This window comes from Solanum pennellii, chromosome 10, assembly GCF_001406875.1.
Source record: "Solanum pennellii chromosome 10, SPENNV200".
NCBI classification, from domain to species: domain Eukaryota; kingdom Viridiplantae; phylum Streptophyta; class Magnoliopsida; order Solanales; family Solanaceae; genus Solanum; species Solanum pennellii.
The window spans coordinates 2445386-2463943 of NC_028646.1; the positions used below are offsets into that span (position 1 = coordinate 2445386).

At 25.3% G+C, this 18558-nt stretch overlaps 2 protein-coding genes across 4 annotated transcripts; both read left to right on the top strand.

Moving 5' to 3' along the window:
• Positions 1-510: 510 nt before the first annotated feature.
• LOC107001890 (glutaredoxin-C9-like) lies at positions 511-1531 on the top strand. The gene has a single exon (XM_015199843.2). The coding sequence runs from the start codon at positions 903-905 to the stop codon at positions 1350-1352; it is 450 nt and encodes a 149-aa protein (XP_015055329.1). The 5' UTR covers positions 511-902; the 3' UTR covers positions 1353-1531.
• Positions 1532-11611: 10080 nt separating this feature from the next.
• On the top strand, positions 11612-15734 carry LOC107032170 (transcription activator GLK1-like). 3 transcript variants are annotated; one of them, XM_027912085.1, is made up of 8 exons: positions 11612-11825; positions 12460-12748; positions 13411-13551; positions 14119-14361; positions 14639-14695; positions 14894-14980; positions 15220-15308; positions 15454-15593. In XM_027912085.1, exons 2-7 carry the CDS (start codon positions 12488-12490, stop codon positions 15283-15285), a joined length of 855 nt encoding a protein of 284 aa, XP_027767886.1. In that variant the 5' UTR covers positions 11612-11825; positions 12460-12487; the 3' UTR covers positions 15286-15308; positions 15454-15593. The 3 variants fall into 3 exon arrangements, with proteins under 3 accessions (XP_027767886.1, XP_015089237.1, XP_027767885.1); XM_015233751.1 differs by lacking the exon at positions 15220-15308 and having other exon boundaries at positions 11668-11825; positions 15454-15734; XM_027912084.1 differs by lacking the exons at positions 11612-11825; positions 15220-15308 and adding an exon at positions 12101-12151 and having other exon boundaries at positions 15454-15623.
• The last annotated feature ends 2824 nt before the right edge of the window (positions 15735-18558 follow it).

The window sequence follows — 18558 nt, forward strand, 5'->3', positions numbered from 1 at the left end:
ATGACCTCATGGAGTACCAACTTTATATGTAAGCATAGACTATTCATGACATAATTTTACGTAAGCCATATATCATGTTACGCGTAAGTTGGCCTAACGACCGTTGACGCTAATTTACAACCCCACACACCCTCTCTATATTTTGTTTATATTTTATACGCGGAAAAAATATTTATTCGTACTCAGTATTTATAGTTAATTAAGTAATAAGAAAATACATATTGAAATTAAAACGTATGATTAGTATGTGTGTGAAACCTAACATAGAATTATAACGTACACTTTATAGGTTCTGAAATTTAGGAATACATTAAAAACTAGAAAACGAGTTTTAAATCTAATTTTTGTGATATAGCCTAAAAATAGCATTTACTCTAATTCGAAATACGTCTCTTTCTTTCTATTCAAATTCCTCTCCCTTCATTCCAGTTTCCGATTCTACTTTTGATAAATTGTCACTATTTTCTAATTACAAGGTCTGAGAAATGATTATTCGTGAATTTTAAATCTTTTGAAAGCAGACTTTCTACATTCACCAGATACAAATAATGTTTATATATATGTTTTATTCTTACCAACCACACTTGTGATTTATCTTTTATCTCGATACGTATATATTTAGAATTTGAACCGAAGTTAATAGGTAGTAACAAACTCGTACTATATAACCCCTCAATAGTATGAAAAGATATAAACTAAATACATTTGTCTTCCATTTATTGTTATGATGTAATGCAAAACCACCCTATACAAATAACTTTTGACTTTTTTAATATCCTACTTCTATATATATATACACACATATCAATTCCATTTTCTATATTTCCTCAACACAATCATAGTCATTCCAAAGAAAAATAAAAATATCATACATAACAATTTTTATTTTTAATTTTTTCACAATGCAAGATGCACTTCCATACAAATCATGGAATTTTTTTCCAACAAATTCCACGGTCCTAAACAAATCTTCGTCTCTAACGATCAATCAAATCAATTACTCTAAAGGGAATTTCAAGAAAACGGTAACGGAAAACGCCGTTATAGTTTTTAGACGACGTGGCTGTTGTATGAGCCACGTCATCAAACGTTTACTTCAATGTCTTGGAGCGAACCCCGTTATGTATGACATTGAAGAAAAATACGAAAATGAGGCGATAATCGAGCTAGAGAACATCGGAAAATCTGTCGGTGGTGGCGGTGATCGGAGAGAGGATCGGAGTTTGTCATCGCCGTTGCCGGCGGTGTTTATCGGAGGAGAGTTGTTCGGAGGATTGGATCGGATTATGGAAGCTCATATTAGTGGTGAATTATGTCCTGTTTTGAAAAATGCAGGGGCATTATGGCTATAATTTTTATTTTATATTATATATATATATATATATATAGTAACAATTTAACTACGATATTATATTTTCGTTTTACTTTTAACGAAAAGATTTGTATCGAGATTGGCTTTTGATGAACTACGTACTTCTAGGCGAACTCATGGCTTGTTTGAAATATAATATTATTACTTTATCTGATGTCTCAATTTATGTGACAGTTTTCAATTGTTTAATGTTTATTTGATTGGTCTTTTGAAGCGTATATTGGATTATCAACTAATTATTTTATTATTTTTAATAAATTCGAAATTATTCGAAAAATACTATAAATTTATAATCGTTCATATGTCAATAAAATCAAAAAATACATTTAAAATTGTTATCATAATTTATATAGTTTGAATCTCAAAAGTAAAAATGTCACTTAAATTTAGAAAGAAAAAAGCTAGCTAATAGAAGCGAAACAATTTAATTTTTATATCCCATGTTTATTATAGATATTTTGCTTTGATTTATGTGATTTATCTTCTTTGACCATGTTTTTTTCTTAAATATGTGAATTATTAATTATTATAATTTGATAATATACTATAAGGTTGAATTTGTGTTCTAGATTCTTTGGTTGGAGCCAGCAAATTATATTTGACATTTTGAGGATTTTAGCTTGACTTTGGAATTAAGAGAATAGTGGTGACCTATAATTTTTATTTGATTATTATTGTCCTAATTGTCAATTTCAAAACTCATATTTTAGTCACGGTCGATATTTTTAAATTTTCTCATATACGATATGAATATAATTAAGGCTGATAACTTTGAAATATTTTAGTGAAATTATCATTCTTAGTATATTATGATACTGATTTAATATCAGTTAAGTAAAAGTTATTAACTTTACTTAATGGGGATTGTGGACTGTAAATTTTTTAAGAGAACATATATTTCTTGAATTACTTTAGATTAAGATATAAATATATAATATTTTGAGTTTTATGATTCATTTATATTGTTCTTTTTTTTAAAAAAAAAAAGTGATTGCGCCTTAAATAACGTTGTGTAAATTACTTCAACAGAGAGTGTTCAACAAAGATGGGCCTGCTAGTTTTGGGCCAGAATATTGGAGCAGCTTGATAGGCAATTGTTTATCGGAAACTTACATAAATATACTATGATAAAATAATATTTATCATTTATAGCGATAATTTTTTTCTTCACTTGATCACTTTTAATTCATCTATAATACAAGTTTAATATATATTACAAAGATAAATTTATTATCCAAATATAATACAAGTTTTAATGATGAATAATACATTTATCACATATTTTAATACACTTATAATACAATGTGATAACTTTTTACCAAATAAACATAATATATTTCAAAAACAATTATAATTCAAATATATTGCATACGTGATTCACTTTTAATACATATTACAGATTTATCACAATATTACTATGAATAGTAATAAACAAAAAATATCACTAAAATCAGTAATTATTTTTAAAAATGTATTAATTCATGTAATTTTTCCATTGTTCTTTCTGGCCTAAAACTATTTATACTTCTTTACTTTACATGCTTCAAACTCTTTTCGAATTTGCGAAAAATCTTTTTTACCTTACGAACGGAGTCATAGTAGAAGTTATGGATTCAACAAAGTTCAGTAATTTTAGCTCATACTTTATATTTAAGTTTTTTTTCTATAAAAGAAAAAACTTTTAATATGGCTAAATAATCTATCCAAAATTTAAAAAATATAATTAATTTAAATTTCATAAATTAAAATTTTGGACTCCTCCTACTAAGAACATCTTTTAATTTTTAAAAAGACTCCAACGAATGAGTTGTGCGACTGTCAAATCTTTTATGCTCTCTGACAATAGTTGTTTACTATTTTAATTTGACAAGGGGATTAAGAAACAGTAAATAATTAGGTTAATTTTAACAAGGGAAAAGGGTCTGATATACCCCTCAACTTTGTCATTTGGAGCTGATATACCTCTCGTTATAAAAGTGACTCATATATGCCCTTACCGTTATACAAACGCCTCATATATACCCCTACCGTTACAAAATGGCTCACATATACCCTTCATTTAAAGGAATTAAAAAAATTAGTTTTAAATTTATATTTATTACTTCTAATTTTTTTAAAAAAAATTATTTAGGGGTATATATGATTCTTCTATCAAAGTTCAAGGTATATTTTAATTTTTTTCATACATAAATTATCTTTTGACTTCTTTTATTATAATTATTTGAGTTTCTTATTCTTATTTTGTTTTTTCTTTCATTCCTTAGTTTAAAGAGAAAAAAATTAAACTATTTTTTTTGTGTGTATTGTAATTTAATTTCGTATTCGAAGAAAAAATTTGGTCATCTACAATAAGTTTTACAAGAATATTAGTGAAACATAAATAAATTTGATTATCAAAATAATAATTATAAATTAGTCATTGAAACAAAAAAAAGTCAAAAAAAATATGTTTGACGAGGATTAAATTTACTCATATGAGATTATATTTTTTAGAAAAAAATAATAAAAATTAAGATTAAAATTATTTTTTTTTCATTTCCGTTAGAGGAAAAGGGTATATGTGAGCCATTTGTTTACAAGTAGGGGTATATATGAGTTACTTTCATAACAAGGGGTATATCAGCTCTAAATGACAAAGTTGAGGGGTATATCAGACCCTTTTCCCTTTTAACAAATCACTCCTATTAAATACAAATCATCTAAATATTAAAAAATAGATATTATTTAATAGTAAGGATAAAATAGACACAAAACAATAAAATTTTTATTAATTGTATAAACATGATAAATATTTTTGAACATGTAAAAATAATATAATAAACAAGTAAAAATAAACAGAAAAAGTAGATAAAACATGAAAGAGCAATTATTATACACGATGAAACATTTTGTATCACAGAAACTGAGTTTTATATGACACATTTGTTAGTAGTAATTTGAAGAAAGAAACAAAGATGGACCTCTTAGATATATAGTGTTTGCATGGCCACATCAAACATACTTGTTTATAATGGCGAACTCAGAAATTAAATTTGTTAATTTTCGATCATTAGATATTTTTGTTATGATATATATATATATATATATATATTTCACCTAATAACAATGAGACAATATACCAATATTTTCACCCATTCTTCAAATTTTATATTATGTATTTGATAATTGATATGAATAAATAATTTATTGAAAACTCAATGAATAAAATTATTTATAATTCAAAATTCATACATTATATTGTTACTATACCTATAATGTTTAATTTGATTGTTACTTAAAATGTATTGTATTGTCTTGTATTGTTAAAAATTTCATTGTTACGTAACAATGAAAATCCATATTTTATGGAACTATCGGTTCGATGTGTTCCCATTGTTACTTAGTTACTTTTTCCAATTATATCTTTACATAATATTTCAAAATACTATTTTACCCTTTACTTTGTATTATTTAATTCTAGTCAAACCTCATACCCTAGAATAATTAAGGATATTTTAGTAAATTTATAAATTACAATACAATAAGATACAATCAAAATGTTATTAAACAACAACAAACAATACAGTTTAGCTAAACAATGTATATATCATATAATACAGTATAGTAGAGTACGATATAATAAATTATATTATAAAACAATCGATAACAATGATCCAAACAAAAAAAATGTGTGTTTGTGCATGATTCAAAACTTTTTTATCTTACTCATAATATTTTCACCCTCTATCATAAAGTATTATCTTTTTAAAATTAAATCACACTTCCAACTTAAAAATAAAATATATTACTATACATTACTTAAAAGAACCTAAAAATGTACTATTCCCTTTACGTGGATGCTCTTTAATCCAAAGATTATAGTATGATTAACACCAAAGGACAATTTGGAGTGTAGTTTCAAATTTCAAAACAAACTCTAAATGAAAAGACAACTCTCTTAAGATTTTAGTGAACTAAAAGTGAGAGATTATCTCTAATTAAGGCCACTCATTTGCTAATTTTGCGTTTTAATGCAAAGACATCACATATTAATATGGTTGGGTTCCAAAGTGATTAGGGTGTCATGCATAAGTTTAAAATTACAAATCAAATAGTAATAAATTGTATGATAAAAACTTATTCTAAAAATATAATATTATAATATGAAAAATTAATATATAAGAAAGTATTAAAATTGTCGAGAGAATAAATATATAAGGAGTACTTCTTTTAAATATAATATAATAACTATGTCATTGTATGAGCTATTTATTACTCATTCCTTTTGAATTTGTTATTTTGATTTTGATCCGATACAATTTACCAAAGTTAATAAGATTTTAAAATTTTATGATATTAAATATGTCATGTGGATATTAATACTTGAAAGCATAGAATTATCAAAAAAAATAATAAGACATTACTTTTTAAAATTGAAAAATATAAAATAAACAAAATTTAAATTGAAAAAACATTTCATATGTACTAAAACGGAAAAGGGCCTAAAATATCCTTGAAGTATTGAAAATGGTACAAAATTACCCTTCATTCACCTATTGGCTCCAAAATGTCATTTTCATCCACCTATTGGCTCCAAAATACCCTTGTCATCCACCTTTGGGTTCAAAATTGACCACTTCTTTAATTGTTTTAAAATTAAACTCTTTAAATATTTTTTAAAATACTTGGCGTTCAACTATTGGTTATAATGTAATTTATTAATATAATTTATAAACCAACCCACTACCCATTCATTACTAACTAAACCCCACCCAATTAATAATCCAATTATAATATCAAAATCGTCATAAACACTACTAAAACACGATGAAATTATAGATTCCTGAAAATGACGTTCAAATTATTCGAGTCCGAATCGAAGCCCAATTAAATTTAGGCTGAGCCGCTTATTTAGGAGGACACTTTCAATAGGATTCTCTTTCAAGATTGAATTAGAAATTTATGATTAAAGGTAAAGAAGTAATACATCCCGAATTAATTCATGCACTTTTTTAAAATATAATTTTATAAATATTTATGATTTGTTTTAAAACCTTTAATATATTATTTTGAAAAGAAGTTACCTATTAAGTAACATCGCATAATTGAGACGTAAGATTAATTAAGATGAACATAGTCAGACTTTTAAGTTTATCGGTAATTTTTATTTAGACACTTGAATGTATGGTAATTTACTTCTATAGATATTTTTCGCCTCAAATTTTTAAAAACATTCAATTGGCAGTAGCTTTTCTGTTGTTGCATTAATAATGTAACATGTTTATTAATTTGGAGGGGTTTAATTAGTAATGGGTGGGTATTCGATTGATTTATAAATTATATTAATAAGTTCAATTATAACAAATAGTTGAGCGCCACGTATTTAAAATAATATTTAAATAATTTAAATATAAAACCGTTAAATAAATGGTCAATTTTGAACCAAAAGGTGGATGACAATGGTATTTTGGACCCAATAGGTGGGTGGGAAGGATATTTTGAAGCTAATAGATAGATGGAGGGTAAGTTTATACCATTTTCAATACTTTAAGGATATTTTAGACCCTTTTTCCGATGCTAAAATATGTCTCAAATATATCTAAGGTACTTTCAATCCCTTGTTGGTAATAGATAGCCTTTTAGAAATATGTATTATAACCTTTTTTCTTTGTCTTACTTTTTTTAGGAATAATGGTCTAAATGTCTAAAAATTAAATACTTTTAGTTATATTGTAATTATCTTGTTTTCTTGTCAACCAAAAGAAGAATGTAACTATCTTGTTAATTTTCAAATATGTCATTGTATGTGCTATTTCTTATTCATTTTATTTGAATTTATCAGTGGTTTTAATTAATATGACACATAGTTTTTTTTTTCTTTTTTGTAATTTTAAATTATAGATACGTTAATATATTAATATTTAAGGTATTAAACATACCATATGAATAGTTGATACTAAAAAGTTTAAAAATAATAATAATTTCTTTTTAAATCGATAAAAAGTAATACAAATAAATTAAAATTGAGTGAGTAGTTCATATACATAAGTATATTTTCAATAAATCATGATACTTTTAAATTCTTTTTGATAATTCATAGTCCTTTATGCTAATTAAAAGAGTGTTTGGATTGAGTTGTTTTAAGTATTTTGATTTTAAAGTATTTTTCTTTCTTTTTGTTTTGTTTGGAAAAGATTCAAAAATTCTTAAAGTAATTATTTTTAGGCCGAAAATCGTATAAAATAAAGTAAAAGTCATACTTTTATTTTATTTTATTTAGGTGGCCACGTCAATTTGATAAATGTAATAAATTTTGAGCCCTTAATTTTTGATGCTATGAAAAGTGTTGTTGTTATTGGGTATGGTTAAAAAGGAAATGTGTTTTAACAACATAATACAAAATGTATACTTTTTGGTTTCACACTGATGGTTAAAGTTTATATTAGTGTATCAATTAAATCTGAATCACGCATTGTAAAGTCTATTCAGGGGTGACACTCTCAACGAGATTTTCTCTACATTCACGATAGTTCGAGACCTCTGATTAAAAGCGAATCAGTGTACCACTACACCACAACTCATATGTATACAAAATACTCCCTTTGTTTTAAAAAAAATAAAATGACCTAGTTTTCTTTTCAGTTTGTTTCAAAAAGACTAATATCTTTCCTTTTTTGGCAACACCTTTAACCTCAACTTTTCCACGTGACATGTCTAAGACCGCAAGATTAAAGGGCATTTTGGTACATTTGACATAATTTTAATTTAAAGTACAAAATTAAATAGTCTTCTTTCTTTTCTTAAACTCTCTCTTCCAAGTTAAGCTAAGTATTCTTTTTTAAACCGAGGGATTAACTTTTTTCCAATTACAATCATTATAGATGAAGTACTTTACTTATATCTAAGGGAAAAGGTTTGACTTTGATCAAAATTATTGCTACGATATCGGACTTTATGGATATCCTTTTATCCCAACACTATTTAATAGTGTATATATGTGTCCACGTGGATATCATAAATATTGCATCATTTTAAATAGTAATGTGTCCATGTAAAGTGTGAACACATATATACCTTTTTTAAAAAGTGCAGGGGTAAAATATCCTCCATAAATTTTGATATCGTAACAATAATTTTGATTAAAATTAAAATATTTTTCAGATCCTTTTTTCTACGTGTGTGGAGAAGGTTAGTGAAGAGTTTCATTGACTAATTCCTTGTTAACATGTTGATTTGAGGGAACAATTAATTAAACGAGTCCTAAATATTGTGTATATATTTTCTTCTAAATATTGTGAAGTGACATAACAATTTTAGGAGAGTTCTAATCAGTTTGTTTATTTCCTTTTTAAGATTGTGAAATGACACAACAATTTTTGAATAGTCTAAATTGTTATATCTATTTTTGTATAATTTCAACGTGGTGAAAGTGACACAGCAATTTAGAAAAGGCATAATACATAAATGTGTCTTTTAACTTGGCTTCAAATTATATTTATGTCATTTAACTTTGGATGTGCACAAATAGACATTTAAACTTGTATAAAGTTAAACAGATAGACACACATGTCCTACATGTCATCCTATATATCATTTTTTTTATCCTACGTGGTGTCCTACGTGTATTGTGTCATGTAGGACTCATGTGTTTATTTATTTAAAAGTTGGATAGTTAAAGTGTCTGTTAGTGCGTTATGAAAATTGGAGGTCAAAATTAAAATTTGAAACCAAGTTTAAAGTCCAATATATGTATTATGCCTTTAGAAAAATCCTATATACGTATCTTTTGTCATGAAATGGTAAGGTAACACAAAGATAGAAGTTTAATTTAAGAAGATAACAAATTATATTTGTTTATCTAATATAATTTTGAATCGATCTATACGAATGACTCGAATCAATTTTTTTTCCGAGTAAAATAAAAAATATCCTTGAACTATAGGAAAAAGTCTAAAAATACTCTTTATTCATCTTTTGGTCTAGAAATACCCTTTTCATTCATCTTTTTGGCTCATTTATACCCTTGAAACTAACAATTCTCTCTTTATTCTTTATTATTTTTAAAAAATTATTATGTGTCATTCTCCTATTGGATAATATAAAGAGTCCACCTCGATTAGATTATTTATCATTATTTATTCAAACCAAAACAATATACTTCTTCAAGACCCCAATTTTTTTTATAAAAAAAAATATTATAATTTTTTATTATTTCTTTATTTATTTATTTTTAGATCTAATTCCTCTCCATTTCCTCAAATTTTTATTTGAATTGTAGACTCATGACAAAATAAAAAGTTAACGGCTAATATTTAATCAATTAAATCAAAATATGATATAGGTTATTAATATTTTATAAAAAAATTATTATTTCATACTCATAACAATATATTATTTTATCTAGAAATATATTATACACATTTTTCTCTATTTTCCTACTTAAATTTTCCCTATTGTTACGAACATCCATCTTCTTTTTTTAAATTTGTTTTTAATAAGTTAATCTTTTAAATAAAATTGTTTGTGGAACTTTTTTTTCAAAAAGGTTTGTTTTTGGTCAGATTTTATTTATATCACAGATTATCAAAAAAATTAAGTTAGTAATTTTTTCTATTTATTTATTTTTAAAAAAGGAAGATAGATATTGTGGCACTATTAATATTTTTATGATATATTAATTATGTAAAATAAGCTTTTTTAAAAAAATAAATAAGTTAGAGAAAATACAAAGAGTACTAGATTTTTTTAAAAAAAAAAAAATTGGAATGTTGAAGAGGTATATATATTTTTTATTTAAATAGATTGTAGGAAATAATTAATAGAGATGAGATTTTTATTTAATCTAAGAAGAAATGACAAATAATAAATATTTTTATAAAAAAATAAAAATAAAAATTGGTTATTAGTTATAAAGGTATAAAGTTATTCAAAAAGGTGAACGAAAAGATATTAGTGAACCAAAAAGGTGAATGAAAGGGTATATGTGAGCCAAAAAGGTGAATGAAAGGGTATTTTTAGACTAAAACATGGATGGAGGGTATTTTTAGACCTTTTTCTATTGTTCAAGGGTAGTTTTGGTCCTTTTCCCTTTTTCAAATGGTAGCTTGTATGGACTATGGAAAAATTACATGAATACACAAATTAAGATATCATAATCTTTATAAAAAATTATCATTTTACGAAAAATTGTAAAAATATGTTTTAAATACATCTCTATTCCCTCTCAATTACATCTCTATTATATATTCAATCTCAAATATATTTCTTTTATTAAATAATGTATCATTTACAATGTATTGAAAAATCAAGAAATATATCCGAGTCTAACAAAAATTAAAAATTTTTATAATTGAATTAACTTTTAAAATATGATGTAATTAGCCCTCAAATATACGAAGTTTCTCTATTTTATGCTATCCTCTTAAATGCTTAGAAAATGACTCAATGTAAAGGGTAATTTTGGAACTTTAATTTGAGTTTTTAAGATTGAAGTTTTTAAGATTGTAGATATTAAAAAACAACAATAGCTTATAACTTTACATACATTTCTCCTTTTATCTCAAATAATATCTACATGAAATAAGCATAAACTATATATTATTATTTTTTATGAGAATAGAATGTACATTCCTAAAATGAAAATGCAAATATCGATGATAAATTAATTAAAAACATTGAAATGATAAAACTAACCTTTTGAATAGTAAAAAATATACTATATTTTATTTTATTCGAGAAAATTTCAATCATCTTGTACCAATCCTACTATTAAAGAAATAAGAATGATAACCTTATCATGAATTTTTGCATCAATAGCTAAAAATATTTTAAGTTATTGGATTACGATTATTTATGTTAATTCTTTTTGAACTATTTTATTTTTAGTACTACAATTTAAAATTATTTATTTGAAAAATAAAATATATATCTTAATCATTTCATCGCAATTTAATAAAGACATCAACAAAAACCTACATCCTTTTATCCTCATCTTAATCAAATGAATAAAAAACACAAAAGCTACTCATAAAACAGCTCACAAACTCTTACACAGTAATAGATTTTTTATATATCCAAAAAAAGGCCATCCACAAAAGTTTTAATATTTTAAAATTTTAATTCAAGAACAAGCCAAAATCAAAGACAAAAAAACAAAAAATAGACACACATCCCTCTTATACAAGTTGTGGTGGAAATTAAATATTTCAACCTTATACACTGCTCCTTATAACTTATATATATATATATATATTACTCCCAACAAAAAAAAAATGAAACAATAAAGAATTAATTTTAATTTAAGTTCCAATCCAAAACTTATATTTTCTCTCTTTTGATGTCACCAAATTCTTCATCCTATATTCATCAAGAGAGGGTAAATTGAGTTGTTTTTATTTTTAAGATTACAAATCTTATATTTTAAGAAGGTTTATCTATTGATATCTTTGAGCGACTTAATTGTCTGTTATAGCAGGTAATTTATCTTATTTTCTATTACAAATCTTAGAGTTTTAGAAGACTTATCTATTGATATTTGAATGAGTTGTAGCAAATAGCCTATCTTATTTTCGAAATTACAAATCTCATATTATGAGGAAGCTTACTTGTCAATGTTTCATGAATGAGTTAATTATATGTTGTAGTAGATAACTTCTCTTATTTTTAACATTACAAATTTAAGAGTTTTAAGGAATAAATTATAACAGGTAATCTATCTTATTTTCGAAATTACAAATCTTATATTACGAGGAAGCTTACATGTTGATGTTCTTTGAATGAGTTGATTATCTGTTGTAGCAGGTAATTTGTCTTATTTTCAATATTACAAAAATCTAAGAGCTTAAGGAGAGACTTATCTACACCGATATTTGACTAATTTATAACAGATAATCTATCTTATTTTCAAAATTACAAATCTCATATTACAAGAAGGCTTGCTTGTCTATGTTCTTTGAATGAGTTGATTATGTGTTATATCTTTATTCTCGACATTACAAATCTCACATTTTAATTTGTGTGACTCTTATCTTTTAGTGACTTGTTATAGCATGTAATCTTATCTTACTTTTAATATTACTAATTAATCTTATATTTTTATTTTCTTGAAGGTTAATTATACTTATAGTATTTGAAACAATGCTTGCTCTATCTTCATCATTGAGCTACAAAAATGAAAGGGAAAATTATGATTTATTCCAAGATTTTTCCCATGGGAATTTAATCGACACCATCGATTTTGATGACTTTTTCGATGAAATCAACGGTGGAGATTTACTGCCAGATTTCGAATTTTTTTGTGAAGAATCTGCTATTCATGGAAATATGAAATCTAAGTCAAAAGAAGCTAAAAAATCATCTAGCAAAATCAAAAATCCTCAAGGAAAGAAAAAAGTAAAGGTAAACTTTTTTTTTTATTAATTATAATTTATATTAATCGTTAACGTAAAAAATCTATTATCGTTTACTGTTCTAGTCGTAATTAAGATTATAAATTTCATGTGTTAAAAAGAACTAAGTAGTAATATTTGTCGATATCCTTTTTAAGTGTCTTGATAATTACCTCTCATATAGAAGATAATAATTTGTCTTTATCGTTTAAGATTAAAAATTTATTTTAAGTGTCTAATGCAGTGTCGGATTCACAATTTTTATTAAAGGGGTTTGAAATTTTTTTTAGTGATTTGAACCCCTAAATCACTAAGTCAAACTCTAATCTTCTATTCACGAAGTTCAAAATCAATATATAAACATACAAATTTTTTAAAATACCTCAGATATACAGAGATTCGAATGAACCCCTCGCCCCTCGGCATACTCTAGGTCCGCCCCTAATCTAATGATAGCTTAAAAAAAAACTTATAATGTTATTCGTGCAGTGTAAACATCATCATCGATTTAATTTTCTCTCAAAAATTTAAGTTATATATGCTGATATGATAAAATAATGATTTTTTAATGGATATGTTATAGGTTAATGTTTTACTTATTTATTTGTTTGTTATTTAATTTTTGTTTTTTTATTAATAAAATGGAAGTTTAATTTCTTGAATTATGTGAAGTTGGATTGGACTCCAGAGCTACATAGGAAATTTGTAAAAGCAATAGAGAAATTAGGTGTTGATAAGGCAGTCCCATCAAGAATTTTGGAGCTTATGGCTACTCATGGTCTCACTAGACATAACATTGCTAGTCATCTTCAAGTAAGTTTTATCCTTAATTTAAGATGTTCGAGTTCGAGTTTTAGATATAAAGTTACTTATTATATTTAGTTTATATGATACTTTTCATTTTTTCAGAACGAAATTTATGTATGTATAGACTGTAAAAAGTGTTATACAATGACAATAATTAATAATCTAAAATACTTTAAAGACATATGAACAACTTTTAGTCAAAGAATAACTTGTTCTCTTGAAATTTGAATATCGCCATTTTGCAATTTGGGAGCACTCTCCACAATATGAGAGTTTTCAACAAGAATCAAAATCAATACGAATATCGAACATAAAAAAAAACTGATTCAGTTAGTTTTGATTGAAACGATTTTCAAATTTATATCTCATTTAAATTTTATTGTATGAGTTAATTTTATTTTATATAGGTATGTATTATTAAATTAAGGTTAGGTACAATAAATCCTCGAAATAAGCATAATATGATAACGTAAAAAGAAAAAATCAACTATAATAAGTTATATTGACTTGATGATGTAAGAATTGTGCACGTTTTTACTATATGTAATTTAAATTTTTATTATATATGTGAAGAAATATCGAGCTCATCAAAAACATTTACTAGCGAGAGAAGCTGAAGCGGCGAGCTTGAACCATAAAAAACAAATGTATAGCGAAGCCACCACAATCGGAGGCGGACGAAAGAGAATTTTGATGAACCCCTGGCCCGCACCTCCAACCATGGGTTTCCCACCCATGGCTCATCATGTTAGACCCTTACATGTTTGGGGGCATCCACATGTAAATAATTCTTTTTGGCATCCACATTATCAAAGGGTAAGTTACTTTTTTTTTTTTGTTTTCGATATACTCAATTCTAATTTTTAACTCGATATAAAGTTTTAAGTTAAAAATAGAATTTCAAATTTTGTAATTAACCATATATGATATGTTAAATATTTGTATGATTATAATATTTTTAAAAAAATATTATAATATCTGTGTGATTATTATATATATTCATAAGAAATATTATAAATTTCAAGAAAATTATTTATCAAATTTCATCATGTTCAATCAAATACTGCTATATAAATTGAAATATATTTTGTAGGTATCGAATTCTCTTGCACCAGGCACTCCTTGTTTTCCTGCGCCAATAACATCCGCGGTAACTGTTTTTATCGAATTATTATTGCTAATATTTAATAGACGTTTGATCATACGATTTGTGAAGAGAAAAATTTATTTAAAATTTTAATCAAAACTTAAATTCTTTTATTTTATAATAAATATAATAAATGTGATTTAATAATATAAAAAATATTATTATTTTTTTAACTTATATAGACAAAATAATTTGATGCAGAGATTTGCAGCACCTCTAATGGTCCCAGGCATCCCACCAAGCCCTGCCATCATCAAAGTTGACACAATTGCCTCTGATTTGCATCCCGTGAGCCTTCTTTCGATTCCGATTTATCGTCACATAAATATTTTATCGCTCTATTCATATCATAAGTTTTTAAAAGTCATATATGCAAATTTAGACATTCTAACCTGGTTTGATTGTGTCATTTGAATACTATTTCAACGTATAAAATAATTATCTAGACGTACATTTTCATAATTCATATGTCACATCAATATCGAGTAAAGACACCGTAGAAATAAGTTAGAGTGTTCACTTGGCAGTTGAGATCAATTGAGATGTCTAGATGTACTTCGCTCTTAATGTTGGAGTGCCTACTTACTAACTAGATTGTGCTCACGCATTACGTCAGGTAAAATCTTTCCTTTTTTTTTGAGTCAAAATTTTTCACTAAGGAATTTCATCTTAAAAAATTTAACCTCTTATATACAATATAATTTTCCGATAAATTAATTTTCCCCCCGATTTCTGACGTATTATCTTGATGTTGTTAACAGTCAAATGAGAGCATAGATGCAGCTATTGAAGATGTTTTAGCAAAGCCACAATTGCCACTTCCCATAGGACTCAAACCTCCATCAATTGACAGTGTGTTGAATGAATTACAACGTCAAGGGATTACCAAAATACCCCCAACTTGATTTTATAATAATTTCGAGTTTTTTTAGCGGGGATTTTTTGGAAAAAATTCTTAAATTCGACGATATTTCTTGTATTTGATGTATCAACAATGAAGAAAAGAAGAAAAAAAAGGTATTCAAAGGTCTTTGTTATTTAATACGTGAGATAAGAATTATAATTTCAAACATATTTTATATGAAATAAAATACTAATAATCAATCCTATGAGATATTTCACTATATTAGTAACTTTTTAGGTTTGTTGTACTCTTTTGTTCTTGTGTCTGGTTGGGACAAAAACAATTACTGAACTTAACAAGGGCCACACATGTATGGAGTGGTCATTTTATGTCACACTATTCTGTCATTCGGCGTGTCAAAAAAATATGAAAAATCAATTGAAATTAATCGAAATCAAATTGATTTAATAAAATTGTAGATTTCTATTCAAGTACATAATCGTTTCGAATAATTGGGATGATCTTTTTAATTTATGAAAAAACTAAAAAACTTCGAATCGAACCAAATAACCTTAGATGTATGTAAATATATTTATACATTAACAACGACATGTTAATTTAATATATAAGTATATTTTTAAAATATTTTTCAAATATAAATATAATTTAGGTCCTACGCCTTTGGTGACTATGCGACTTTGAGTCTTTGCTCTTTCATTAGCTTTTACTTAATTAGGTTGAAAATTAAAAGATATTGTAATAGATACTCTATCAAATAATACAAAAAAATCTATCAAAACACTTCTATTAAATATTTAATATCAAACAATACGACAACTTAAGGTTTTACATTCTTATCTTTTTGATGAAGAATTAAAGTGTTTCTTCAAGAAATAACCAAACCGTATCGATATCGATACCAAAGAGAAACCAATATGATTAGGATGATTTTAAAAAGTCTAATTTTAATTTTATATTATAAAATATTCAAATATTAAGATGATATAATTTTTTTAAAATAACCGATTAAATCATACCATTGACGTCCCTACTATCACCGATTAATAACCTTTCAAATGGGAGAGCTTATTGCATGAATAAAAAGAATTGTTCAATTCGAAATCGATCTGTTATTCCTTTTAGGTTCTCAATTAATTTTATCGATCTGTTATTCCTTTTAAGTTCTCAATTAATTTTTAACTCTAAAAAAAATATAAAAATGATAATAATGAGACTTTTTTTTTATGTAAAGTAAATTTGATTTAAGTTGTATATTTCAAGGGCAAACTTGGACATCTACCCTATAAAAAAAGAATGAGATGATTCAAAAAGATTTAGATTTTCAACATTAAATGTGAAATATGCATTATTAACTACTAATAATGCATATTTAGTCCCAAATATCATTGTTTTCATATCATTTGATATAAAATGTCGTTTTATGATATTTGTTCATAAATATCGAGGAATGCTTTAATTTAGTTTCTATTATTTATTTCAAATGTCACTAATAAATGTCATTATGTCACCAGTCACCACATTCTTTGTAGTGGTTCTATTAAACAGAATTTAAAATTTAACATCAAATTTATGATAATTATTATCTCAGTTTCATTAGGTTTTCAATTAAAAATTTATACATATTTAATGAAATACGTTAAATAAAAGATATTCAATTTACCCGAATCCATAATAATTAACATATCTTCCCTCCACCCTTACTTTATACATACCATGTTGTTTTCTACTTCAAAGGCTCAAAAGTCTAGACTTATCCGCACCAAATATTTATATACTCATGATAAATTTGTTTGTGGCATAAATGTATTTTTCAATTTAATTTTATTTGATAATTATATTTTCAATTTTGGATATGTATAAATAGACATTTACATCAGAGAAAAAAGTCTGAAATATATCTAAAATTTGATCGAAATGTTGTTACGAAACCAAATTAAATGACCTTTTACCCTTCTGCACTATTTAATAGTGTATTCTAAAGATATATATGTGCCTACATAGATATAAAAAATATCGCATAATTATGAATAGTAATGTGTCCACATATGCACATATATATCTTTAAGATACACTATTAAATAATTCTAGGGAGTAAAAGATCCTCCATAAAGTTTGGTATAGTAACAATAATCTCGGCCAAAATTGAAATACTTTTCAGACCATTCTCTCTTTAAATTATCACAAAATTAAATAAGTAGATAATGCATTTTACGTAATAAATATTCATCTTTAACGATATACAAATAGACATTTAAATTATCGTTAAGTTTTTAAACAGGCATATAGAAGACGTACGTTTGTATGTGTCCTATCAGCATTGGGTATTCAACACTTCAATTCATAAAATGATCATCTAGACATATCCAAAATTTATGTGTGTCACATCAGTATCGGGTATTCGAAGACACAATAGATCGAAATGAGTTAGAGTGTTTAATATGTAAAAAATTGTAATTTATAGTTATTTTTTTTTATAGTTTTTCAATAAATAATTTTTTAAAAAAAATTGTCGAATTAATATTATTTATTTTAACTTTCAAAATTAATCGAATTGACTTTTGAAAAGTGCAAACTAACAAATAAAAGTGGACGGGGAGAGTACGACATTGGAAACAAATGTCTGAGGAATGTTTTAATTTAGTTCCTAATATTTATTTCAAATGTCACTAAATAAAATGTTATTATGTCTATTACTTTCTTGTAGTGGTTCTACTATAAAGAACGCTTCTTACAAGGATGAAGTCAAAGTTTATAATTTATAATAGTTTTTAAATTTATCATCGAACTTATCATAGTTACTATCTCAGTCTTATTAGATTTTCAATTAAATAGTTATACATATTTAATAAATTCTTAATATAAATATGTTTAAACAAAAGATATTAAACTCATTCGAACCCGTAATAATTAACATATCCTCCCTCTATCCTTACTTCATATATACCAGCTCAAAAGTCTAAACTAATCCACACCAAATTTTACAATATAAACTCATATTTAC

What these genes read in the sequence shown, in the direction of transcription:
- LOC107032170 (XM_015233751.1), top strand. Translation starts at nt 12,488, where the DNA reads ATGCTTGCTCTATCTTCATCATTGAGCTACAAAAATGAAAGGGAAAAT. An exon ending in AAGGAAAGAAAAAAGTAAAG is followed by an intron (nt 12,749 to 13,410) that starts GTAAACTTTTTT and finishes AATTATGTGAAG; the next exon opens with TTGGATTGGACTCCAGAGCT. An exon ending in GGCATCCACATTATCAAAGG is followed by an intron (nt 14,362 to 14,638) that starts GTAAGTTACTTT and finishes TATATTTTGTAG; the next exon opens with GTATCGAATTCTCTTGCACC.
- LOC107001890 (XM_015199843.2), top strand. Translation starts at nt 903, where the DNA reads ATGCAAGATGCACTTCCATACAAATCATGGAATTTTTTTCCAACAAAT.